This window comes from Salminus brasiliensis, chromosome 5 (genome assembly GCF_030463535.1).
Source record: "Salminus brasiliensis chromosome 5, fSalBra1.hap2, whole genome shotgun sequence".
NCBI classification, from domain to species: Eukaryota; Metazoa; Chordata; class Actinopteri; order Characiformes; family Bryconidae; genus Salminus; species Salminus brasiliensis.
This window is the reverse complement of record NC_132882.1, coordinates 13,775,678-13,802,332: the sequence shown is the minus strand read 5'-3', so window position 1 is coordinate 13,802,332 and position 26,655 is coordinate 13,775,678. Positions and strand designations below refer to the sequence as shown.

Sequence of the window (26,655 nt, the reverse complement as noted above, 5' to 3'; positions counted from 1 at the left end):
CGACTGCCAAAGTCACCTCAGTGAGGTCATGAGACTCTATTACAGGTCATAATACTCTGTTAAGATCACTCTGATTCTACAGTCAAATTTAGTTTGAAGATCTTGATTCACACACAGGTCTGTTTAGGCTTCCAGAGACACCTTATATACATCCATCAGGGGAGCAGGTAAATCCTGATAGGGAACTGTTTTACCACCCTCTCTACTCTCTGTTTTATTACCCTCTCACCCTCTAAATCGATCGATTGATCGATAGATAGATAGATAGATAGATAGATAGATAGATAGATAATATACAGTGACACTATGATAGAATCCAATTTATTTTTAGGGCAAATAGGTTGAGTTTGTTTACAAATTAGACTCTTTTTCTAGGTCTTATGGGGTCAACATGTTGTATGTAATTAACCCTCTTCAATAATATATTTTACACAGTATAGCATATTTGTAGCCTGCCGCTGCAATGCATTGAAGAATATTTAATCTCAGTCACATGCAATGTGGTGGATGTAATGAAGTTACTCCACAGTTAAACGCAGATGCCTTCAATTTGCACTTCCTGGAAATGTGATTGAGTCAGTCTGGCATATTCTCGGTGTAATAAACTATATGTAGTGTGAAATAAACAATACAGGAAAAGAAGGCAGTAAATGTACAAAATAAAGATCGGTCAGCACACTGAAGTGGTTGAACCGCTTGCTGTTTTACATGGACCCTCACTACAAATTACAGGCCTGTAGTTTTCAATGCTGTCTTGGAAAGCAGTCTGAACAGTGATGACGTTCGGATAAGAGGACCACACCATCTGCCATGACCTGCTTGAATAGATGCAGCACATACAGTACTGTAGACCTTGTCCTGCCTCAGCTAAGCAAGGTTTACTGCTGGTCACTGCTAGAATGAACAGGCCATAAGGGAGATGAAGGAAGATGAAGTTGTGTTCATTTGAATTAAGACAACACTACCTAGGTTTCAGAGTGTCAGTAGTGAAGATGGGATCTTACCGAACCTCTCATGTTTACATAGACATCCATTGTACCTTGGGTACTATTTTGATATTTATATATTCCCTTTCGTGTCTACTGGGAAGAACACATTTGCCTTAAGGCTAGTAGCTGTTTAGCATTTAGAATTCCCATGTTACATATTGTCACTGTCCCGTAAAATACTGTGTTCCTTCATTTTTGCCATTTTTCACTTTCTGACCTAATGTGAATTTGTTGTTCTTTACATTGTGATAAGATTTAATGATTAATGGACAGATAAAAATGTTCCCTAATGACATGTAATAAAGTCTTTTTGCATTGACTTCCATTTAGAGTTAAGAAGGTTTTTTTTCTTCATTTGTAAAGTTGCCATTTTGGAGATATAAGGTTTGCACACGATGGAAAATATGCATATCTAGAGCTCCTTAGTTCCTCATTCTGACAATATCTCAATATTTTTAAATATGCCAATATCTCTTGTACTGGCAAAACAAAAACGTAGACATGCCCTATTGCAGGATGCCCAGGTTGTTTTGACAGACTGATCCAATTTGGAGATTTCTCCTCGAGAATTAGGCTACCTTCTCTGGCCAACTTGCAAGGTATGCTGGGAGCAGGAGGCTTACAGTTCACTGTAAACAGAGGGATATAAAATCCAGCTCAGTGCATGTTTGTCCATTAGGATTTAGAGCCTGGAGAGCAGCAGAACAGCATCTATACTCTAACGCATACATAGCTTCACCTACGAAGAGCAAGCATGGTTCTGGAGGACTCTGAGTATGACTCTGTCTTTGAGGCTGAAGTCACTGTGAGTGTTCCTGTTCATCTTTCACTGTTTATTTATTTGTCCGTTTAGACAATCTGTTGGTTGTGATATGAGGTGGTTTGCTGGATTTGTCATGCTGAGTTTGTAGCAATGTTGTGGACGGTGTGGACTGGCATGCTGTGGCAGTAGGTTATAGTGTATCACTTGTTGTAGAGCATTTTCGAGTCATGCCACTCTCGTGTGAGATGTGTGACAACTATCAGGATATGTGGATCTGTATGATTGTGTGTTTGATGGAGGGAGAGTCTCCCAGCTGTTGTGTGAATAAGAGAGGAACTGTCTGTGAAATGCAGCCCTACATTATCCACAGTGAGCTCTTTTACTGACTGCTGGGACAGATGTTGTGTGATAATAAATAAAATATGAACATACGTCTCATTCATGGTTGTTTCCCAGTGCTTCCCTAACTTCACTGCCATACTGTGAAGGTGAAAGTGAAGGAGAATGCTACATTGTCTATCCAGAAGCTTTGTGTTCTGCAAAAACCCTTAGTTAATGAATGATTTTACTTGGCTGTGCCTTCTTCTGGCACATGCTTATTTGCAAACATCCCAGTTAAACCTTAGCCAGAAGTGTGATTTGCTAGAAATAATGACATCATTTAAGACAGAGGTCTGGTTCTGCAAATCCTGAGATAACGAAGAACCAAAGTTTTTACGACTAAATGGGATCTTCTGAGTTATGCTGTAGAGGAACCACATCTGGGTCTCTAAAGCTCCTAGCAATAGATGATTCTTAACACCCACCTTTTTCTAAAGGAGATGTGAGAACGGATAATGTAATGATTCTGTACCTCTTAAAAAATGTCCGTCATCTTTGAATTTTAGGCTAATATCAGTGTATTTATATGTGGCTTAAAAGCATGTGACTTAAACCTTTAACCCTAGTTTTGCTCCTGCAGGAGGATAATGTGGAAACCCCATTTGGCACAGTACACTGCATCTTGACAGGTGTTCCCAGGGAGAACCGACCCGTCATTCTTACTTATCATGACATTGGACTGAACCGTAAGAATGTTCGCTTTCAAAAAGAATCTTTTCATGTGTTATTAGATGAGTTGTTGAGTTTTGCTGATGACAGTCTATTGGTTTCTTCAGATAAGACCTGCTTTGACAGTTTCTTCAGCCATGAGGACATGCAAGAAATCACACGCCACTTTGCTGTGTGCCACGTCAACGCGCCTGGGCAGCAAGAAGGTGCCAGCACTCTTCCCACTGGGTGAGTGTGAGGCAATAAGGCATTTTAAGGAATGGAAGATATTCTAATATTAGAACTAATCTAAAGCCAGACCAAAGTCATACCTCTTAGCTTTTCCACAGACTTTATGTTTACTCCATGGGCATCTTCGTGCCGTAAAACCACAACATATCTCACTAATCTTCACCACTCCCTGGCAGGCAGATAGAATGTAGGTCATGGTGTCATGGTGCCAGGGTTGGAGCTCAGCAAGGCACCAGTGTCTGATCTGCCATCTGTTCCTGGGCAGATCTATAGCATCTGCTGTGCTAAAGCAGCCAGTCAGAAGAATATAGAAGCAGACTTTACATTTTCAGAGCTGAACCAACATCTGGAGATCTAGACTGTTGACATGTCTAGTGAGCTATAGCTGGACTTTCATCATCTCTGCCCTTCCTGGTATCCACATGCTCTCTATTTCTAGCTGTAGTTCACACTGCATCAGAGTCTGCTCCTAGCAGATAAGCCAGTTGTGATGATTCTCCCACACTCAGGATTATAAATAAACCACTGTAATTCTCTCTTTATAGATTCACTTACCCTTCAATGGATCAGCTCTCAGAGACCCTTCCTATTGTGCTCAAGCATTTTAAGTAAGTGACCCAGACATGACATGTGATCCTTCTAATAATCTGAAACACCGCCTCTTGTATTTAAAGTGTTTTGAAGTTTTTCTTCTTTCATTAAACTCATGTACTCTTCATTAAAATGTACTCTTTCTTTTCACAGTATTGCGAGTGTTGTTGGACTGGCCATTGGGGCTGGAGCCTACATCCTGGCACGGTTTGCTGTGAGTTGCAATTCTGTCCATCTTTGTTGGCCATTTCAGAGCTCCGCCGTGATTAAACCAGGATTATGGCTCAGTTAAATTCTTGCTATGTAGCAGTATGTTGACACTTGATACTGGCAGCGTAATCCTATTCAGTATAATTGGCAAGCTGGCTATTAATCCAATGGAATGTTCTCCTAGGGACAAATGTCTACTCTTACTGACACATTAGAATTGTTCAATTATTGAAATATATATAATTAAATACATAATTTAATATTATACATATGTGTGTGTGTGTGAATATATATTTTGTAAGTAGCCTAGATTGTAAATTTCATGAAGGTACTCATAATTGCTTTTTCAACATGATGATTCGGCATTGATTGCCTGCTGTGGGTTTACCTGCCTTGGACTCTTGCATATATCTTTTCCAGCTAAACCACCCTGATCTGGTTGAGGGTCTTGTCCTGATTAACATCAATGCTCAGGCAGAGGGCTGGATGGACTGGGCAGCACACAAGGTGCCACAGCTTTATGTACTCTATATGTAGTAGCTTTTTATATCAGACCTCAGACGAGTACTATTCTCAGAAGAAGGGCAGCTGTAATTTATTTTCAAGCTGTACTTACATTAGAATTAGATGGTTTAAATGGGCGGATGCACGTTTGAACCTACTGAACTATCAGTTTGTGAAAACAGGTCTCAAAGTGCTACTTATCCACAGTATGCAGGCAACTTTGTTGCTAGGCTTAAGGTGACACATAGATTTAATCCTAGATTTTCATTCTTAGGGGATTAGAAATGGAGTTCAGCCTTAACCCTCTTTTAATAAACACATTTGATCAAAGCTACTTGTACTGTACTCCACTTACTAAAGACTAAATGACTTTTTCCACAGATTTCTGGCTGGGCCCATGCTGCCCCCGATATTGTCATCTCCCACCTGTTTGGACAGGTAAACAAAAACATTAGTTAATACATCATTATTTATAAATGTTTGACTTTTTCAATAATTGGAAGTAGGTGTTTTGTTGATTACCTTAGAAACTTAACTGAAGAATCAGATGCATATGTAAAAGATAAGCAGTGTCTTGTTAATAATGCTCTTTACAGGCCTACTGTGTATTTAGAAAGAGAGGCAACATCTAATAAACCATAATGATGTTCATTTAGAAAATGGTTTGATTACTTAGTTTTGTAACAAATGGTTGCTTAGATTGATTCATTATTTGTTAAATGCATTATAATTAATTACATTATGATTAAATGCATTATGACATTGTGACAGGAGGAGATTCACCACAACCATGACCTCATTGCAACCTTCCGCCATCACATTACAACCAGCATTAACCAGACCAACCTCCAGCAGTTTGTCAAGTCCTATAACAGGTATCACTGAAGTGTAATTCATTTATTTGCTTTCCACAGTATATTTTGACTATATGTCTCTACTATGTCTCTACTACTGGATCTTCGATATCCTTTCTGTCCAATGAAAAACATGTATCTCCAAAATGGTGACTTTACAGAAGAAGGCAAAATTTTTCTTAGCTTTGAATGGAAGTGATTGTATGTAAGTTGTACATGAAAAAACAATTTATTCCAAGTGATTTAGAGCGTTTCTATTGGTCTATTCATCCAGAATTATTTATACAGTGTACAGAGCAGCTTTAGGGTTCAAACCGAAAATGGAGATACATGTTTTTCATTGGACAGCGGCGATACAGAATATATCAGAACAGGTAAGCTGGGAGGAAGTTTCAGAGCAGACTCCAACCTTACCGGTTCTGTTGTCTTTCGTAGCCGACGGAATCTGGACATTGAGAGACCTGCCCCAACCGTTAATGTCAACGTGAAGACCTTAAAGTAAGTGCTGTAGTCAGACCTTCATTCCATGTACATTTTTCTTTCATCCCTCAGTCACTTATGCTTAGTTATGTTGCTCTAGGTGTCCAGCTCTCCTGGTGGTGGGAGATAGCTCTCCTGCAGTTGATGCAGTGGTACGTTTTGGTTATCCATAATCATCAGAAAACACATGATTTAATATATGTGAATGTGTGTGTGAATGGTGGTGATGATGTTGTACTGTCATTTCTCTTTTACAGGTTGACTGCAACTCAAGAATGAATCCAACAAAGACCACCTTTCTCAAGGTTAGTGACCTTCACATCTCAGACCTTGCTGTACTTGCTGTTGTTTGCCTAATGATCATTTAAAATGAATATTGAGCATTGTATTGGTTTCTAATGTATTTGCATGTATTGTAAATGCCCAAAATGATGTGTAGTGTTGGCTTATCATTCCATTAGTATGTGTTCATGAGCCTATTGTGTAACATATCATGGTTATTGTTCCTTATGTAGATGGCTGACTGTGGTGGTCTTCCCCAGGTGGATCAGGTGTGTATTCATCTATTAAAAGCATGCTTTAATTGCAATTTACATAACTGATCCTGTGCATATTTACTTTACTTAATGTGTCTTTTTTATTTTATAGCCTGCTAAGCTGGCAGAGGCTTTGAAGTACTTTATCCAGGGCCTGGGTTACAGTAAGTGAACACTATAAACATGAATACACAGGACAGAATTGTTATTCAGCTACTTTAAGGTGCACCTATTACTGACAAAGGTGTTTGAATGCACACACAGTATGTATGGTCTCTGTAGAAAATCATTGCCAATAGAGTAGGGTACTCTGGAGAAGCTGCACATGTCCAATGTGAAATGTCGGCTTGAGGGGTTAGAAAGCCAACTTTAACTTTAACTTGAACTCATTGCACACTATATGTCACCCCTTCTAATGAACGTATTCCGCTAAATGAAGTGACACCCATTGCTGACACAGATGTAAAAAATCCACACATAGCTTGTTCAGTCCCTGTAGAGAAGTACTGCCAATAAAATAGGAGACTCTCTGGAGCAGATAAACATGAACCTATTGGCACAATGCTAAGTGTGCCAGAGGGGTATTAAAGGCATCTAGCAGTGATCTGTGTTGAGGATGAGGTGAGGTGGTGACCTCCATATTCAACAGTCTTGTCACTGAATGCAGTGAAATCCTCACAGCAGAGACAATTAAAAGCAGCATAAACCTTTTTCTAGTACCCTTCATTTAAGAAAAGAAACAATCAAATGAGCAGGTGTCCCAGTACTTTTGTCCATATAGTGTAGGTATTGGGCCTTGTTTTTTATTTGGCATACAGCTTAGTTCCCCACTCTCATAAACACAAAGCTTACATGTTTGTTCATTGTAGTTACTGTTAGTTTTAAGTAAGTTACTTAGCCCGTACTCTATTACGAGACGTCTTGACAGTAAGTTGTAAGATTAAGAGCTGAATGATAGGCCTGTAGTTTAAAGTGTTTGCATACAGTGTTACCTCACCTTCTGTCTATGCCTTTTTCTTTGTCTGTTTCAGTGTCTTCTGCAGGCATGACTCGCCTGTCTCGTTCTCGCACCACCTCTGGAAACAGCGTTTCATCTCTGGAGGCCAGCCGGAACCGCACACGCAGCCGCACTCACACCATTGAGGAGCAGCGTGGACGGTCTCACACTGATGTTTCAATGGAGAGTGCCTCCAACAGCTGTGTTGAGCCAGGCCTGCCAGCAATGATCAAGTCCGCTGAGGTGTCCTGCTAAAAAAAAACCTACATTACACATCCCACCTCCTGCCTGTGCTGTTATTTACACAGGTCACTGTTTGAGCTGAGGATAACAAGCTACTTACCACATCTTACCTGACTGCTCTCATGCTCAATTCCACTCTAATTCAAATATTTAATGCCTCAAATCAAGTGACATATGCAGTTTGTCAGTGGAATGAGAGCAGGTTTAGACATGCAGAATAGCTTTTGTATCATGAGTGTATTGTAATTTGTATGTATTACATATGAAAATACTAATATTCTCTTCTCATGTGTCATATGACAAACTGAAAGCACTTTGATGTATGGTTGTATGATGGATGTATGTTTGATGTGTGTTGATATGTATATTGAAAGATGTATATTGAAAGATGTGTACTTCATATAACCCTATAAGGAGACTTATTACAGCTAAAGTGAAGCTAATGGGATTTTTATACAGTACAGCAGTTTGCATTATGTTTTAGTGAAGAATCTAATGTTAGATTTATGCATTACACTATTTTACCTTACCTGCGACTTTCTACTGTACATTGCAGAGTCAGGGTAAGGACATCTAATTTACAAAAGCTTCCCATGAATGGACAGGATAACTGCATCCAGCATTTGTACCAGTTGCAACAGAAATTAAAGCTCTGAAACAAACAAACAAAAAAAGTGCTCTCTTGTCATTTTACATTTATGGCATTTAGCTGATGCTCTTATCCAGAGCGACTTACAAGGTAGCTCGTATTACAGAGGTGGGCGAATGTAGTGTTAGGAGTCTTGCCCAAGGTTTAGCACAGGATAGTCACCCAGACCGGGCGTCAAACCCCAGTCTCCCACATGGTGTAGTACCTCAGTGGTACTGGTGTTATCCGTTGCGTCACACCAACCACTCATGATATTCATATCATGATACTCACCATCGTCATGATATTTATATATACGCGCACACACACACACACACACACACACACACACACACACACACACACACATACAGTTGCACAAGTATTGACCAGATGCTTTTGGTAGCCACCAACAAGCGTCTGGCGAAATTCTTGTAGTATTTTAAAAAACTTAATGTTAGCCTGCTTTATTTATCCCACAACCAACTTTGGTGTGTGTTTGGGGTCACTGTCCTGCTGAGACATCCACTTGCATACAATCTTCAAACATCTACCTGATTGTTTGAGGTTATGCTGAAGAATTATGATGTAGTCCTTCTTCCTTATTCCATCCACTTTGAGCACCAGTTCCACCGGCAGCAAAACAGCCTGAGAGCACAATGTTGCCACTACCATGCTTTGCACAACGCTGCTGGGGATGAACACCTCACAAACATACTTACTCCTTCTAACATACCAATGGTCATTGTGGCCAAAACCTCAAAAATCTCCCCAGCAGCTTCCAGTTCATGGCAGGACTGTGACTTGTTTCTTGTGTCTTTTCTGACCATCCGAATCAATGTCCCTTCATCTGAGGGTGAACCTGAGTTTGAGTCTTCTTTCAGACCTTGAGAAAGAGTTGTGTAAATCTATGATCACCCTTCTCAGATCTGCGCTGAGCTCCTTGGACTTTGCCATTGTACTGTGTGTTGGTCAATCCAGTGAGTGATGGCAAACAAACCCTTTTTACATTGGCACAGAGAAGCTCTCAGCTGTAGTCAATCATGATCAGGAAGTTAAGAGGCCATAGACTTGGAAGGTGATTACATTCTGTGACAAGACTGCATTAGTGACGTCAGGATGGTGGATGATCCTCACCCCACCCCACTTTATCCCCAACTCCCAACTCATCCCAAAATGAACTTGCTGGGCTGGCCTGGTCTTAGGAACGGTGCTATTCTAATGGCAGCGCCTCTCTACAGGGACTAAACAAACTGTGTGCACACACCTTTGCACATCTGTGTCAGCAATGGGTGTAACTTGAGGTAGCTGAATGCATGTGTATGTATATTTACTAAAAGCACAATATTGCCATGACGTCCATGTCCATAATGAGTGTATGTAAACATCTGGCCATAACTGTATGTGATAAATAAGAAAAAAAAAAACAAGGATTTATGGAGTTGATGGGTTTTTTATAGTCCTTATAAATAAAATTTCAACACGTCTTTAGAATGTGCATTTGCTAGGCTGCATCTTTAATCAGCACTGACATTAAAACACACTTATCCCACAAGTCGTCTTCTTACTGAATGCAGTAAATAAGTTATAGGTCCATTGCATATTTAGCACCGTGACATACATGGGCAAACGTACATTATACTAATATGTAGATTTGCTATGTAAAATAGAATCTAAGCAAAATGTTAACATGATAATTTTCACATACATCATTAAAAAGGCCCCATCATGTCCTCTGGAGCATGAACACAGTATTTTGTAAATACGCTCATTGTTCCAGGGTTCAGAAAGTGCTTATTTTCCCATTGTAATATATATATATATATATATATATATAAAAAAAACATTGTATAAGAAAAATGTACACATTTGGCCAAAAAAAAAATACACATGAAACATACCTATAGATTAACAATATCCATCTAGTGAGGAAAGAATTTGTGCTTAATAGTAGCTGACTGTCTCAAAATATTATATATACCATTGTCAGTAATAAAAAAATAGCACATACATTTGTTAAACAATATTTCCATATTCAGTTTTAACATTTTATTCTGCAATGAAATACATTTTTCTGTATTTCTTCATCAAGCACATTTTATACAAGCTCTTCGTCCACTCGCTTCACTCAGGAACCTTGTAGCCAAAGAACAAAATAAAAATGTCAAAGGGAAGGTTTTAATCATCTCACCAAATATATTCCAGATGACTGAACACCACACATTCCTTCTAAGGCACATGCCTCATGGAGATCTGAAGATCATCTTGTGCCATAAAACCAGTGTTTTTCCTGATCCAAAATCAAATACTGCACATACCGATTAGCTCTGCTCCAGCTCTCTGAATCCAAAGGTGGCAGTCGGGTTCCACATGACTTAAACACTTAAACCTACTAAATCCTCTCATGACCATCAATCATGCCAGCACTGATGGCACTGAAGCACACCACACTGTAAGCAAATGTGTGACAGTATCCTCAGTGGTCTTCTCAGTTCATGATCTCATTGTGCTCATAGAAGGGCTGGAGATCCGAGAAGATATCATTGGGGTTCCTGCAGGAGAGGTTGCAGAAGCATGCATTGATCCACATGTACTTCCAAGTGAAGACGGACCCATTGGGGCACTCAAACTCCACCTCAATGGTCTTGGACTTGTAGGGGATGCAGCAGCGCTCATCAGTGCACACTCCACAGTATTTTGGCCAGTAGGGCTTCTTGCTGACGCAGCCGGAGATGGTGAAGTTCTGAAACTCACGCTCACGGTAGATGTTCAGGCACTTCTTTCCTGGCTAGGTCACAGAAACAAGAACAGTGAGCAAAAAAATTTTTTAGTCTATTATTTACCATAATTCCCTTCTAGTGTATCTGGAAGTACTGAAGTAATAAAGACATTAGTGAGCATCATTACCCGAAAATGTTTAACAATGTCCACATCGCAGGGTCGAAGGTTGCACAGTCGGGTTTCTTTCTCCATCTCACACTGTGCGTTGTCATTGGAGATTCGCAGGGATACACCTCGCCCACAGGTCTTTGAGCAGGGGCTCCAAGGGGTGGTCTGGGTAATGCAGTTTTTGTGCCAGATGTCGTTGGTGCTTAGGGACACTGAGAAAGACAAAACATTTATTTTTATTTTCTGTATGTTTTCCAATTACTTTACCAAAAATACCATTTGAGCTGTAAAGAGCTCCTTAAATGTAAAGATGTGAAGACCTCCAGAAATTGTATGCACCTTATTTACATTCATTTATCTAGGTTTCTGCTGGCAAAAACACCAGATCACATTGGAACAGAGGCAGGAAAACAGAAATACAGTAAAAAAGCATTTCTCACTTTAAAGAAGGTAGTTGAGATCCTCTGAGCTAGTTTAATGAACAAAGCTTAGTCCAGGAGAAAACTAGATTTCTTCTTGAATCCCCCAACCAGTGCAAGGATTTGTTCCATCACCAGCTTACCTGATTTGACATCATTAAGCACTGCTTTACAAAACCAGGTGTTGGATGATAACTATAAATAGTACTAGACTCTCATGAGGAGAGCTTTGGAGATGTTGTAATGAACACAGTGATGTAGAATCACTTCTTTTGTATGATTATTATTTATGTTTTTTACTATAAATGTTTTACTCAGTAAATAAACATTTACTGCCCAGTTAAGGATCGTAAGGCTTCTGCACAGTATTTCAGGTCTGCATAATATGGACATTTTGCTGGTTTGCCTCTGCTTTTGGTACTTACCCTCCAGAGCATGCCTGGGACTGGTTTTTCTTGGTTTCCGAGGCTCGTCGCAGATCCAGTGCTCACAACACCGACCTGGAATCTTCACCTGCTTGGGCGACTGGCACCAAACCCGGGGCGGAAGGGATTCTGTGCACAACGACACACACCCAATCGCTCCATTCACGCAGAGGCAGCGGTATTTACAGCTGGGCTGGAAACTCTGCCCGTTACGGTAGATCACACCATCATATTCACACCCTGACCCCATCATATCTGAAACACATGTAGAGCAGCACTGAAGTGTAAAGACCTAGAGCTTTAGATTTTAATCTTTTTAATGGTCACTTGATAATAAATATTATAAAAGTGAAAAAGGAAAATGTTAATATGAGATGTGGGAGTGTAAATAATTACTCAGAAAATGAAGTTATCCAGCCCTGTTAAACAATATACATCACTGATCTATTTAGTAAAGTAGCAAGTAGCAAAATACTCAACTCAAACAGTAGCAAAAAAAAAAAACAGCAAAATACTCAAAAAACTCAAAACATGGCATCTTTTGTTAGAACCCGCCTATTTTTCAAGTGAGAAAAATACTGGAATGACATGTTGATGTGATTGACAGCCAGTTTTTTGTCTTTTATTTTTTTATAATTAAATCAAAATTTAAATAATTCATAAATATTCAAGTCATTTATTCAAATAATTAATAGCTCTGAATATCTACTCTTGCCCCACGTGTTGTCTGTGAATACTGCACTTGTTTTTGAAAAGGATAAACCAACACGAAGACCAGACAAATGTCTATGGAGAAAATTGCAAAACTCAAAAGGAAGAAAAAGCCACTGGTGTTCTAATAACCAGGTCAGCCAATACAGGGTGCCTAAGAAAAGTAACACTGACATCACCGACAACCCCCACAGCGTAGGGGTGAAGGCACCACAGTTGGAATAAGGCTTTGCGAATAGATTTGTAGGGACCACAACACAATACGCAATCACTCATCAGCAAAAAAGAACTGGAAGGCCAGATTGGAATTTGCACAGATAAGCCATAAATATTCTGGGAATGTTAATGGATTGATGAGACAAAGGTTAACCTCCATGACCAAAGTTGGAGAAAGAATGCATCTTCTCATGATCCAAAACATACTAGCGCATTAGTTAAGCATGGTGGAGGTAATGTCATGGCTCGGGCTTGCATGGCTGCTTCTGGAACAGGCTCATCAATCTTTATTTATGATGATATAACTCATGGCGGTACAGAGAACCGCCTCCAATCTAATCATGGGGCACTTTATCAAGCAGCAAGACAATGTCCCAAAACACAACAAAGGATTTAGCAGCATTTACCTACCAAATATGAAGCTGCACTATAGTGTACTATTTTAAGCAGAGGATTCGTTCAGTCACGATAAGACTATCTGTTCCTATACTTAATACTATATTAACAGATTGGGCTGTCTGCTGCTGCATCTGCCATGTTTTACGTTGTACAACACATCTAGATATAAATATCAAGGAAAAGGGCAGGGCTGTATACTGCTGGTTCCTATATTACTGATTATATGCCAGATGTCATGTTAAGGTAGAGTAATGTGCAGAAGTCAGAGACCACCTTTCATTTATACAATTTCCAGTCAAAACCAACATCTAATACAAGCTATTCATTTTTGGCGTCAAAGAAAAACTGATACACAGCTCAGCTTACATTCGTCTCAAGAGACTCGCTTTCAGTTTCTCAGAAATCTGCAGTGAGGTCTTAGAAGTCTTAGAAGTTACAATCCATGTCTGGACCCTGGGGTGATCAGTCCATTGTTCTGAGAACACAGACAGCTTCAGAAGCTACATTTGCAGATGTTCTTCTCTGTTTTCTTTATTCAGTAAGAGCTTTTTGATCAGCTCCACATCCTTTCAGACCCACAGTGGTGAGATGTCTTCTAACAGTGGAAGCATGGAGAGAAACCCCAGTGGAAGTTTTGAGTACTGAAGCGAGAATGGAGCTTGATTCTCCCCTTTTTTCAAGCTTTTATTCTGTTTATCTGATATTTAGTTCTGTTTATTTAATGAGGCCAGTTTTGGTGATCTACCAGCTCCTGGGACCCCCCCCCCCTTCTCTTATAGCTAACCTCAGAAACATCTGCTGAAATATGAAGAACTTCTACTCAAAGCCATTTTGACTGGAAACTCAGAACATCAAGTCTGGCCTCTGATTTTCTTGCACATTACTGCATGTGCTGGATAAACAGAGGATGAAAGAAAAACAACTGATTAGTATTTAGGGTCACTTACATGCACACACTCCTTTTTCGTACCTAGGCTTGTCAGCACTATAGTCGCAATACAGTCCCTTATGGTAGTCACAGGTGTCCTTCTCATTGCAGGTTTCACCAAACTGCCTAGCACAGGTCTTACAGCAGTCACAGCCATCTGTCAGCAGGCTGACCCCGGGGGGACACACCGGGGGGCTCTTGGGGCACTTGCAGGGCCATTTACAGTACTGTGTTCTGTTGTAGGGGTCCAAGTCTGTGGTCACAAGGGGAGTGGCGGTGGAATTTTGGGACAGGGCCTTTACTCAAGAGGGAAAGAGAAAGAAAAGCATGAAAACACTGGGCCTTATTCACCAGTACTTTCCTAAGAACTGTCTTAGAGAACAGTCCTTACAAAACTCTACATCAGACTCATGATGTGTTCAACAGAATTTAATTCAATGTAACTTTATTGTCTCTAAAGTAATACAGGGTTGTACAGTTCAATAGGTGCAGTATCCAGTGCAGTAATAAATAAGGACAACAGACAAAGCATGAGCCAGGGTGCGTCGACAGAAAGTACAAAAAATACTAAATATAATAAAATAAAATAAATAAATAAATAAATAAATAAATAAATAAATAAATAAATAAATAAATAAATAAATGAGTGAGTGAGTGAGTGAGTGAGTGAGTGAGTAAATAAGTGCACATGCGCATTAAAGGTGGGTGCTTGTTTACAGCTCTGCACTTGATGGACCTCATCGTTCTTGTAAATTTAATAAAAATTTAATAAAGAAAATGGCCAAAAATAAATAAATACTTCGTACGTTGGTTTTACGAAGAATTTTCTTAAGTACGTTTGGTGAATGAGGTCTACTCTCGTGTAATACCAACCTGATCCACAAGAGGGCAGCATTGTGTTATGCTCCTGAAGGGCATTAAATAGTTTGTGATATTAACTGATCGCATGTAAACTTATTAAATATTGATGACTTTGCATCTAGCCATTCAAAGTGGTTATTAAAAAAAACAAAGCATTAAACACAGGTACCCCACCTGTAAACAAGCTTCGTCGTAAACCACGGTTTAATGATTACTGTCAATTCCAATTCCCAATTTAAGCAAAATACTGCAGAAATTAGGGCTGTTGCCCACGTAGCACCAGCTTCTCTCTCACCTCACTGTCCATCACACCCCTCCCTGAAGTTCACCTCCACTAGCTCCTGTCCCACAGCCCCCGCAGCCCCCCACGCCACACTCAACTAATAATAACGCCACTCACCTGATGGAGGCCACTGGCTGCCAAAAGAATCCACAACAGGAGCCACCTCATCACTGAAATCCTGAGGGAGACACATTGAGACACAACTTATTCTCCTCTCGAGTGGAAATCCATCGCTCTCCCTGCTCCTGAGTGTGTGAGGGAGACTGTGAGGCATCAGTGAGTCTCACTGCCACATTTACAGCAGCAGCTCCGCTGTGCCTGACTGTGTGCTGACGTCAGCGAGGCAGCTCCAGTTCATTCTCCTCTGAGGAAAAGAGAGAGCTGCACCGTCTTACCCTGCTGCCCTTTGTTTCCCCCTACAGCTATGCGGCTATTCCTGACCACTGGACTTGTCCCTACAGGTCATGGATTACATTTCAAGTGCTACCTTACTCCCACTACCGGCTTCCTTGGGCAGGCAGTGAACTTGGGTGTAGAAGTGGAAACTCTTGAACTGTTGTGAAGGTCACTGATTTAACAGAAACCTCCAAGCTGGCTTGTTCATGATAGTACACTATATGGACAAAAATAATGGGACGCCTGCTCATTCACTGTTTCTTTTCAAATCAAGGATATTAAAAAGAATCTATGCTGCTTTTGTACTAGATACTAGGAGCACAGATGTGAGGATTTGATTGAATTCAGCTAAAAGAGCATTAGTGAGATCAGGATGTCCATAAAGTATTAGATGGGGTGGTGGGGTGGGAATAGCTTCGTGTTTGTCTGCTCCAGAGAGTCCTATTCTATTGACATTCTATTGAAGCTGTATGTGTGCATTTGCACATCTGCAATGGGTATAACTTAATGCAGGCATTAGAAGGGGTGTCCACAAACATTTGGACATGTAGTGTACAACATATTTTATGTCATTTGTATGTACATGGGGGTTGGTTGTTAGGCTCATATCAAAGCAAGGAGGTAGGACACATAAAGGGCACATAAACCTCCAGTACACCCAGTTTGATGTATTACATTTTAAATATATTTTATGACATAAGATCTATGACATAAACACAGGTCTTTTTGAAGTTGTCCTTTTGGTGAGGTCATCTCTACAGCAGCTCTTTGAATGGGGAGGCACAATACAGTGCATCCAATTAGAACAAAGGTTTTATATATATATAAAACTATTGGACTATTAACTAATGGGGAAGACAGCTTGCAGATATAATGACCTTTAATTAAGACCTTCATTTTACACTTGAGAGCAGTATCTTCCCAAGGAAGCTGGTAGTGAGAGTAAGTAGAAACAGTGTGCATTATTAGTTCGAACGCTCCAGCTGTTTAGCTCAGTTGAAAGCTACTATTGAGGAAGCAATGCAGTCCAGAAGTAGACATAAAGTACTTTTAGCTCTGATTGAATGCAGTTATTAGTGTTACTTAGACCTTGCTGAGCACAGCATTAATCATAGTACTTAATAATAATTTTAGCATACTAGCTGTCTTTCTGGGACCAATCAAGTGGTTTCTAGAACATACCCAAAGTAGTGCCAAGAATCAAGGATTACAGGGGGTTGTAGAAGATCAGAGACATTATTATACCCTGGGGTTATGACACTACTCTAAAGACTGGTTTTTCTTAAAGCAGACTGAATTCCTGTGTTGTCATGGACTTATATGAAGGTATTAACACACAGACTGATGTTTAAAGCTTTTTAGCATTATTACTCTGGCAGCGAGCAGCTAAATGCATTTGTTCCATGCAATCGAAAGCGAATCTAACAAAATATCTTTATTACAAAGCGCCTTGGAGGCCATCCCTGGTGTTGGAGATCATGTTGATGAAAAGAAAATAGATATTCCCACTTAAATACTCTAGATAAGTATTTAGGGGTATTCGCTTCACTACCTGCCTTTGGTTAGTAAAAAAAAAAAAAAAAACTACTCTTAAGAGTAGCGAATATATACAAGCCATGAGACTTGAAATATGTTGAAAAATGTTTTTTTGCATTTGCAGTCCATTTAAGGTAGGACACATAAAGGGCACATAAACCTCCAGTACACCCAGTTTGATGTATTACATTTTAAATAGATTTTATGACATAAGATCTATGACATAAACACAGGTCTTTTTGAAGTTGTCCTTTTGGTGAGGTCATATCTACAGCAGCTCTTTGAATGGGGAGGCACAATACAGTGCATCCAATTAGAACAAAGGTTTTATATATATATAAAACTATTGGACTATTAACTAATGGGGAAGACAGCTTGCAGATATAATGACCTTTAATTAAGACCTTCATTTTACACTTGAGAGCAGTATCTTCCCAAGGAAGCTGGTAGTGAGAGTAAGTAGAAACAGTGTGCATTATTAGTTCGAACGCTCCAGCTGTTTAGCTCAGTTGAAAGCTACTATTGAGGAAGCAATGCAGTCCAGAAGTAGACATAAAGTACTTTTAGCTCTGATTGAATGCAGTTATTAGTGTTACTTAGACCTTGCTGAGCACAGCATTAATCATAGTACTTAATAATAATTTTAGCATACTAGCTGTCTTTCTGGGACCAATCAAGTGGTTTCTAGAACATACCCAAAGTAGTGCCAAGAATCAAGGATTACAGGGGGTTGTAGAAGATCAGAGACATTATTATACCCTGGGGTTATGACACTACTCTAAAGACTGGTTTTTCTTAAAGCAGACTGAATTCCTGTGTTGTCATGGACTTATATGAAGGTATTAACACACAGACTGATGTTTAAAGCTTTTTAGCATTATTACTCTGGCAGCGAGCAGCTAAATGCATTTGTTCCATGCAATCGAAAGCGAATCTAACAAAATATCTTTATTACAAAGCGCCTTGGAGGCCATCCCTGGTGTTGGAGATCATGTTGATGAAAAGAAAATAGATATTCCCACTTAAATACTCTAGATAAGTATTTAGGGGTATTCGCTTCACTACCTGCCTTTGGTTAGTAAAAAAAAAAAAAAAAACTACTCTTAAGAGTAGCGAATATATACAAGCCATGAGACTTGAAATATGTTGAAAAATGTTTTTTTGCATTTGCAGTCCATTTAAGGTAGGACACATAAAGGGCACATAAACCTCCAGTACACCCAGTTTGATGTATTACATTTTAAATAGATTTTATGACATAAGATCTATGACATAAACACAGGTCTTTTTGAAGTTGTCCTTTTGGTGAGGTCATATCTACAGCAGCTCTTTGAATGGGGAGGCACAATACAGTGCATCCAATTAGAACAAAGGTTTTATATATATATAAAACTATTGGACTATTAACTAATGGGGAAGACAGCTTGCAGATATAATGACCTTTAATTAAGACCTTCATTTTACACTTGAGAGCAGTATCTTCCCAAGGAAGCTGGTAGTGAGAGTAAGTAGAAACAGTGTGCATTATTAGTTCGAACGCTCCAGCTGTTTAGCTCAGTTGAAAGCTACTATTGAGGAAGCAATGCAGTCCAGAAGTAGACATAAAGTACTTTTAGCTCTGATTGAATGCAGTTATTAGTGTTACTTAGACCTTGCTGAGCACAGCATTAATCATAGTACTTAATAATAATTTTAGCATACTAGCTGTCTTTCTGGGACCAATCAAGTGGTTTCTAGAACATACCCAAAGTAGTGCCAAGAATCAAGGATTACAGGGGGTTGTAGAAGATCAGAGACATTATTATACCCTGGGGTTATGACACTACTCTAAAGACTGGTTTTTCTTAAAGCAGACTGAATTCCTGTGTTGTCATGGACTTATATGAAGGTATTAACACACAGACTGATGTTTAAAGCTTTTTAGCATTATTACTCTGGCAGCGAGCAGCTAAATGCATTTGTTCCATGCAATCGAAAGCGAATCTAACAAAATATCTTTATTACAAAGCGCCTTGGAGGCCATCCCTGGTGTTGGAGATCATGTTGATGAAAAGAAAATAGATATTCCCACTTAAATACTCTAGATAAGTATTTAGGGGTATTCGCTTCACTACCTGCCTTTGGTTAGTAAAAAAAAAAAAAAAACTACTCTTAAGAGTAGCGAATATATACAAGCCATGAGACTTGAAATATGTTGAAAAATGTTTTTTTGCATTTGCAGTCCATTTAAGACAGGACACATAAAGGGCACATAAACCTCCAGTACACCCAGTTTGATGTATTACATTTTAAATAGATTTTATGACATAAGATCTATGACATAAACACAGGTCTTTTTGAAGTTGTCCTTTTGGTGAGGTCATATCTACAGCAGCTCTTTGAATGGGGAGGCACAATACAGTGCATCCAATTAGAACAAAGGTTTTATATATATATAAAACTATTGGACTATTAACTAATGGGGAAGACAGCTTGCAGATATAATGACCTTTAATTAAGACCTTCATTTTACACTTGAGAGCAGTATCTTCCCAAGGAAGCTGGTAGTGAGAGTAAGTAGAAACAGTGTGCATTATTAGTTCGAACGCTCCAGCTGTTTAGCTCAGTTGAAAGCTACTATTGAGGAAGCAATGCAGTCCAGAAGTAGACATAAAGTACTTTTAGCTCTGATTGAATGCAGTTATTAGTGTTACTTAGACCTTGCTGAGCACAGCATTAATCATAGTACTTAATAATAATTTTAGCATACTAGCTGTCTTTCTGGGACCAATCAAGTGGTTTCTAGAACATACCCAAAGTAGTGCCAAGAATCAAGGATTACAGGGGGTTGTAGAAGATCAGAGACATTATTATACCCTGGGGTTATGACACTACTCTAAAGACTGGTTTTTCTTAAAGCAGACTGAATTCCTGTGTTGTCATGGACTTATATGAAGGTATTAACACACAGACTGATGTTTAAAGCTTTTTAGCATTATTACTCTGGCAGCGAGCAGCTAAATGCATTTGTTCCATGCAATCGAAAGCGAATCTAACAAAATATCTTTATTACAAAGCGCCTTGGAGGCCATCCCTGGTGTTGGAGATCATGTTGATGAAAAGAAAATAGATATTCCCACTTAAATACTCTAGATAAGTATTTAGGGGTATTCGCTTCACTACCTGCCTTTGGTTAGTAAAAAAAAAAAAAAAACTACTCTTAAGAGTAGCGAATATATACAAGCCATGAGACTTGAAATATGTTGAAAAATGTTTTTTTGCATTTGCAGTCCATTTAAGACAGGACTGGAATTTAGTAGCTGGAAACGCCATCTTTGCACAATCCTTGGTATGAAAAACTTGTTTGGACATAATCTGGCATGTACAGGGCGAAAGGCACAGGGCAGCATTCGCACAGCTGGATCACAGCAGGCAGAAGACAGAATGATGTATAAGAATAGAGTGATAAAGAGCATCTTGGCATAAATTTGTTTCCGCAGAACTCAGGCAGAACTGGATCACTCCAAAGCATCTGGAAACTTTCAGCACTACAATAGCCCAGCTGCTTTAATCAAAGCTGTTTCTTTTATTTTGGCTAGGTCTTTTTAAGTCATCAGGTTGAAATAATTCAGGTTGAAAAATCTACAGCAGTGACTCTGATGTGAATGTGAACCTGCAGATGACATTTAGGTTCTACAATACAACAATAAGGACAGCCAAAGCAACAGAAAGTATTTGTGTTTCTAATATGCAGTTTTATTGTTTAGTATTGTTTGTTTAATTTGATCGTTTAGCTCTGAGTTACATGATTACAAGACAATAGCAACAGAAATACATAAATTATGTGTTTTAGCAGCTGAAACTGAAATGATCCTAAATTAAATTCTCTTAAATGCTTTTTCCAGCAGAAATTCAACTGTAAGCATCCTTCTCAGATTTGGGTTTGCTCTGTGTCACAGAAGAGCTGAAACTAGTGAAAGGCACTGGCTTTGGCTCTGATGTTGGAAGTTGAGATGCTCCAGTCTCGCCCACTGCAGCATCACGTGATAATTTGCCTGAAAGGTAAAAGAAAACAAGCATTAAATTATTAAAAAATACCATACTGGTAAATAATACACTGTCATTTAGGCATTTGTAGAACAGTCAGTAAATGTCTGTTACTCGAGCACAATATGATGACCACATTGTTTTTTGTTAAATGATATCTGTCTTTCTAGTAACGACGGAATGATATCTATTTTTTTTGTAAACTCTTACTACTTCACTCACTTACGCACAGCAGTGTTACTGACCTGTGGAGGCGCTCAGAGCTGGCACATACTGGGACCAAAAGGAGCACTGGGCTGCCTGTAGGCTCTTGCGGTTGCTGAGGGTAGGGGACAGCTCCTTATAGTTCTGCCCGTTTGGGTGGGGCAGGAACTGAGGCCAGGGAGGCAAAACCTCACCGAAGGACGTTGTGGACACTGAGAGAGGCAGATTGGGGTTGCTGCCGAGAGACATACAGAAGCAATAAGATGGATGAGAGAGTGAGCAGGGGGATAAATACACAGACATCTTAACACATAAATGAGTGTTATGACGGATACCCAGTCTTGATGAAGTTGGCCACGTAGCTCATGATCTGGAGAGACAGTTTTCTCTCAGTGTTGCTGAAGAGTTCTCGCATTGCTGAAACGTGTGGCCCTCCAAACATGTAGTGGATATCCAGAGGGGCTGATAAATCAGCACTGGATGGTGAGGAGAGTAAAATATATTAGTTTCATATAATTTGAGAATGACAGGAGATAATCATTTCTTCCTAGCTTCCTAGCTTGCTCTTTGTCTGTTTTAGAGATGGTGGTCTATTAAACTTACGAATCAGCTTGTTCACTTCAAACATTCTTCAAAGCATTTTTTAACATCATCATTCATGAGATAAAAGCTTTGGAATTTCCCTTCAAAGACACAATTAGGTAAAACTCCAGGAGGCACAAGATGTAAGATAAGGAAACAAGTAAGTTTAATGAACTGGCAAAGTATGCATATATATAGTGCTGCATTTATGAACCCTTAATTTAAGGGATAATTTAACCAAATTAGATGTAATTAAATGTATTTAATATTTAATACTTTTTTATAAATGACGTTGTCACAATGCAGCTTTACAGGAATCTAGTAACAGGACAAGTGAATAACAAGTCATAAAACATAAAGACAAAAAGCCCAGTGAACAATCAAGGGAGACAGAGGCAAGGGAAAAACTCACTTAGAGCTAGAGGAACGATAACTCATAGGTGGGACCCATCATCCTCTGGTCTAAACTACTTAGAAATTATCAATAAAATTACCTAAAACTAGATACAAAGGACCCCATTAAATATATACCACAAAACATACTTTTAACATTTATTTTTATAACAAAATTATTCAACAATCAATGGGACCCCCTTAAGTAGCAATAACTTCAACCAAACGTTTCTAGTAACTGGTGATCAATCCTGCACAACAAGACTGTTTGATGTTGGAAGACTGTTTGATGTTGGTGGGCTCTTTTTAGGTCCTTCTGCAACATTTCTATTGGATTAAGGTCTGGACTTTGACTTGCCATTCCAAAATGAAGAATTTAGCCTGCCTGAGGTTCTCAATTTATTTGCTGACTTACTTGTGTGCATAGGGTCATTGTCTTGCTGCATGGCCCACATATGGTTAAGCTTTGTCATGGTAGAATCTGCTGGTACAATACACAGTACAATTCTAGAGGCAGCAAAGCAGCTGCAAACCATACTGCCACCCCCCATGCTTAACAGTTGGGATGATGTTCTTATGTTATTTTAGTAATAAAAATAACATGAAAAACTTCATGTTATTTCTTCTTTCTTCTCTGTCTCTGTTCTTTATTAAGTAATAATTATGTAAAGCTGCTTTGTGACGACAACAGTTGTAAAAAGCGCTATACAAATAAATTTGACTTGACTTGACTAATAGCTTTCTCTTATTGGCCTGTACTACCCTTCAGAAAGTTTTAAGGTGCAGTACCTAGTGTGTGCCATGTCCTCAGGCAGGTGGTACATGTAAACACTGGCGCGAGTGTGGGAGACCCAGAAGCTGGCCATGTCCACAGAGGGGCAGGTGATGAAGAAATCTCTGTAGTGGAAAAACACAAGTTATAAGTGGACAGGCCTGGTCACATTTCTGCCCACAGGATTGCCATGATGAATGTACTAACTACACAAAAATACTCAGCAATGCCAGTCCAAATATTTCTTGGTGTGGTATAAGTTTTATAAAAAAAAAAAATTCCTGCAACAGTAGTCAACAGATATGTGAAATTTTTCTTATATCATAAATTATAAAAAGGGAAAAGGCCCAAGTGGATCATTGTGGAATGGAAGAAGCCATCCCTCTAAATCCTGTTCTGTGCAGGATTATGTAATAGTCTCCAATGGTCTAATTGTTTCAATAACATTCCTTAGTTCGCTACTCTTGACTGATTTGGACTCACACTGCTTTCCCTGATGTGTGGTAATGCATTCCTCTCAAGAATGTCTTATATTTACACCAGAGCCAAGACTTTCCATGTCGGCTTATGTTTAAGACTAAACACAGTTTTCAGTCTAGTCCTGTTACACCAACATGTCTAAGAAACTGTAAATAAAGAGCTCGCTCTAAAACAGCTCTCAACATGTTTAACTAGACACATTTTGGCAGGAATTTACAGGGGTTAGAGAGGACAGGAAATTCAAGGCATGTCAATCATACATTTTTAGGTTTGTCTTCAGAAGTCAAAAGAAACTAAGCAAGACCAAAGTGTGTATTAAGGTCCTGGTCATGATATATTGATATTATCTTGGACAAAGACATAAGGACCCTTTGAGTCATATAAGTCAGATAAAGTGACAGTAGCGCTGTACAGCCAATTAAAATGTAACTGCATATGACTGTTTATAATAACTGTCAGGAAATATAACACATGTCCTGCTGAATACACACTTTGGTGGTTGCTATATTTCTGTGAGAGCTGCAAGTTGGCAAATGTGTTGTTTGTGTGCGTGTGTATCAGCTCTGTTACTTTTGTGTGGGTAAGCTCTAGTCCATGCTATATCTGACACTAGTCATTATGTGGGTGGGAAACCTCACTTGCGCGCACGCGCGCTCACACACACACACACGCGCGCACACACATCTCTAAGCCTGCCCAATTCTGTGTTTGGCTCCTAGTCTTTTGTTCTAGTGCCAGCTTTGTGGCTCAGACTGATCTTTCTTTTTATTTGAAGTAAATTCTGAAGATTTTTCATCCCCCACCCTAATATATCGTCGCTGTCATACAAAAACATTGGATCTCCGTTTTTATCATTTTTCACCCTTTAACAGAATGCCAAGCTGGCAGTTGTTCTTTACGTCATGTCAAAATGTCATGGTGAATAGACCAATAGAAATGCTCCAAAAGGACTTGGAATAAAATATTTTAACATTGACTTCCATTAAATCTCAAGAAAGTTTTTGTCTTCTCATGTAAAGTTGCCCTTTTGAAGATACAAGATTTTTGCGTGTCAGTGTTGTGTTGGCTGTCTGTCTTTCTGTCAGCAATGGGAGAAAAGCTCAGCTCAGTAAGAACAGGACTACTTTCACTCACTCACTTTGTCTCAGAGTCTATTTAAGTCAGACTCTTAAGCTAAACCATTTCCTTCCTGTTGATTACAACAGCTACACCCTTCTTAGTGTGAGCGTGTGGCGGCATCCCCACTGCAAGTTGTTTAGAAAGCTGCCCTTCAACCAGACAGCTAAACCATACAGCCATTTGACTGCTTTAAGGCCATAAAACTATTTTAACTCTAGATCCTAAAGCATTCCTGACCGCTAAACATGCTTCAGAGGTTTCTGGGAAAAGAAAATATGGCCATGTTTTTTCTACGAATGCCACTAAGAATGCATCTATTGCTCAAAAAGACAGACTGGAATTGTTTGTTGTTTATTTAACTGAATGCCGGTGACTGACTGCAAGCCTAAAATACTGGCTAAACACTGGGGGTGAATCATGTTGAGCTGATGATCCAGGTAGTACAACTCAAGACAGTCCTGAGGAAAATGAACCTTTGATTTATGATAATTTACTGCATAAACAGTCACTACGACATGCCTACTCCTTTGAGGAACATGACATGATACTTCAAATTGTCACTTAAACATTCCTCCAAGTTTGACTTCCAAAAGCCACCATATTGCATTTGCTTCTAAATTTAGAACAACTCTTAAACTTCAAATGGCACTGTGAAAGTCAACAGGCATCTGAGGGATCTGAGACCTATTCGGTTAATTGACATGACCATTTTCTGCCTTTACAGATGCATTCTTTAAAGGTAATTGTTGCTAGACTGGGCAAGCTTTTCAAAATATTGACAAAGAGCCTATTTAACTTAACTAATACTGGAAATACATGGTTCAGGATCTATAAAAAAAATTTAGAGAGTGTGATGCATCAACTGTGCATATGTGTGAATGATAATGGTAAGGAGTAAAGGTTTGGATTTACAAAAGTGCCTTAAGAAAGAAATTCTTTTGAGATGGACTATTTTCCTTAACTTTCCTTAACACACTGAAGAAAACACTTACAATAGTTATTATTCAAAAACTATTTTTCTTTTTCCTTCAGAAAAAGTCTGAGAGTAATTGTTATAAAAATGTGTAACCATATGATTTCCTCACGGTCTTAGACTGTAAATCTTCAGAAGATGATAAATAGATCAGTTTTAATACTTGAATGGCTTGAATTAATGTCTCATTTGACAAGATTTACTGTTAGTGTCTACATGAGGAAAATAATGGCTTTCCCATATCTCACCACTGTTATCATATTTTCCAAGGAAGATTTTTTCCTGTTGTCTGCTTCCTCCAGCGTGACTTCTAGTTCTTGACTGAAATTTTCTGAATGCCTACTTTGTTACTGGGATTGCTATTCTCATGGATTTGGTGAATAATGAAAATTTAAAAATGTGTCATGTGTCATTCATGATAAGCTGTAAAATGCAGACTTGAAGATAAAGTAAGTTTTTTTCTTAGGAAAGCTTTTCTGAATCTGGCCACAGGTGTAGTATATTTGTAATTGATCTAACTTTTTAATCTGACGTTAAAAATCAGCTGCAAAAATAGCCAAGCTAAGAAACACAGAATTATAACCTGGAACCCCAATGTTACACAGATTCCCCATGTAGCAGTAGCAGTAAAAAGTGAATAATTCTGGTCTTTTGAGGACCAAAGAGCTGTGCTTTTGGGATGTGGGATTTTTGTCCAACCAGGTGGACCACGGACTGGTCATTTATGGTGGATTTTGGCATCTCTCACCTTGTTGCATTTTCTAGAGCCCGAGAGAAAATGTTGTATCCGGAGGGAGTTGGAGAGTGCTGAAGAGAGTAGAACCAAGTAGCTGCTTCCTTCACAAAGACATTAGCATCGTCTCCTCCGAGAGAATTGGACAGAGCCTCATAGAAAGCTGTTTTACTGTCTGCTCTTCCCTGGAGCAGCTCAAAATTCTGTTAAAATAACATAATTAATAAAACAACT

At 39.1% G+C, this 26,655-nt stretch overlaps 3 protein-coding genes across 4 annotated transcripts in view; 1 reads left to right on the top strand and 2 right to left on the bottom strand.

Moving 5' to 3' along the window:
• The first annotated feature begins 1,654 nt into the window (after positions 1-1,654).
• Positions 1,655-8,122, top strand: ndrg1b (N-myc downstream regulated 1b). Its single transcript, XM_072678747.1, has 14 exons — positions 1,655-1,794; positions 2,714-2,819; positions 2,910-3,030; positions 3,579-3,641; positions 3,778-3,838; positions 4,255-4,341; positions 4,720-4,776; positions 5,110-5,213; positions 5,628-5,690; positions 5,773-5,824; positions 5,930-5,977; positions 6,188-6,223; positions 6,321-6,372; positions 7,240-8,122. Exons 1-14 carry the CDS (start codon positions 1,744-1,746, stop codon positions 7,458-7,460), a joined length of 1,122 nt encoding a protein of 373 aa, XP_072534848.1. The 5' UTR covers positions 1,655-1,743; the 3' UTR covers positions 7,461-8,122.
• A 1,492-nt stretch (positions 8,123-9,614) lies between these two features.
• Positions 9,615-15,463, bottom strand: ccn4b (cellular communication network factor 4b). Of its 2 annotated transcripts, XM_072678745.1 has the most exons (5): positions 15,325-15,463; positions 14,083-14,359; positions 11,810-12,064; positions 10,984-11,177; positions 9,615-10,864 (listed from the first exon to the last, which is right to left on the bottom strand). In XM_072678745.1, the coding sequence occupies exons 1-5, from the start codon at positions 15,373-15,375 to the stop codon at positions 10,565-10,567; spliced, it is 1,077 nt and encodes a 358-aa protein (XP_072534846.1). In that variant the 5' UTR covers positions 15,376-15,463; the 3' UTR covers positions 9,615-10,564. The 2 variants fall into 2 exon arrangements, with proteins under 2 accessions (XP_072534846.1, XP_072534847.1); XM_072678746.1 differs by lacking the exon at positions 15,325-15,463 and having other exon boundaries at positions 14,106-14,289.
• A 5,399-nt stretch (positions 15,464-20,862) lies between these two features.
• Positions 20,863-26,655, bottom strand: part of tg (thyroglobulin) — a 46,699-nt gene continuing 40,906 nt past the window's right edge. Inside the window, 5 exon segments of the mRNA XM_072679484.1 lie at positions 20,863-21,173; positions 21,411-21,604; positions 21,705-21,845; positions 23,134-23,241; positions 26,437-26,624. Coding sequence (XP_072535585.1) covers positions 21,031-21,173; positions 21,411-21,604; positions 21,705-21,845; positions 23,134-23,241; positions 26,437-26,624 — 774 coding nt within the window. The 3' untranslated portion in view covers positions 20,863-21,030.

What these genes read in the sequence shown, in the direction of transcription:
- ndrg1b (XM_072678747.1), top strand. Translation starts at nt 1,744, where the DNA reads ATGGTTCTGGAGGACTCTGAGTATGACTCTGTCTTTGAGGCTGAAGTC. An exon ending in ATTGTGCTCAAGCATTTTAA is followed by an intron (nt 3,642 to 3,777) that starts GTAAGTGACCCA and finishes TTCTTTTCACAG; the next exon opens with TATTGCGAGTGTTGTTGGAC. An exon ending in ACATCCTGGCACGGTTTGCT is followed by an intron (nt 3,839 to 4,254) that starts GTGAGTTGCAAT and finishes TATCTTTTCCAG; the next exon opens with CTAAACCACCCTGATCTGGT.
- ccn4b (XM_072678745.1), bottom strand. Translation starts at nt 15,375, where the DNA reads ATGAGGTGGCTCCTGTTGTGGATTCTTTTGGCAGCCAGTGGCCTCCAT. An exon ending in CAGCCAGTGGCCTCCATCAG is followed by an intron (nt 14,360 to 15,324) that starts GTGAGTGGCGTT and finishes TCTTGAGTAAAG; the next exon opens with GCCCTGTCCCAAAATTCCAC. An exon ending in CGAAAAAGGAGTGTGTGCAT is followed by an intron (nt 12,065 to 14,082) that starts GTAAGTGACCCT and finishes CATGTGTTTCAG; the next exon opens with ATATGATGGGGTCAGGGTGT.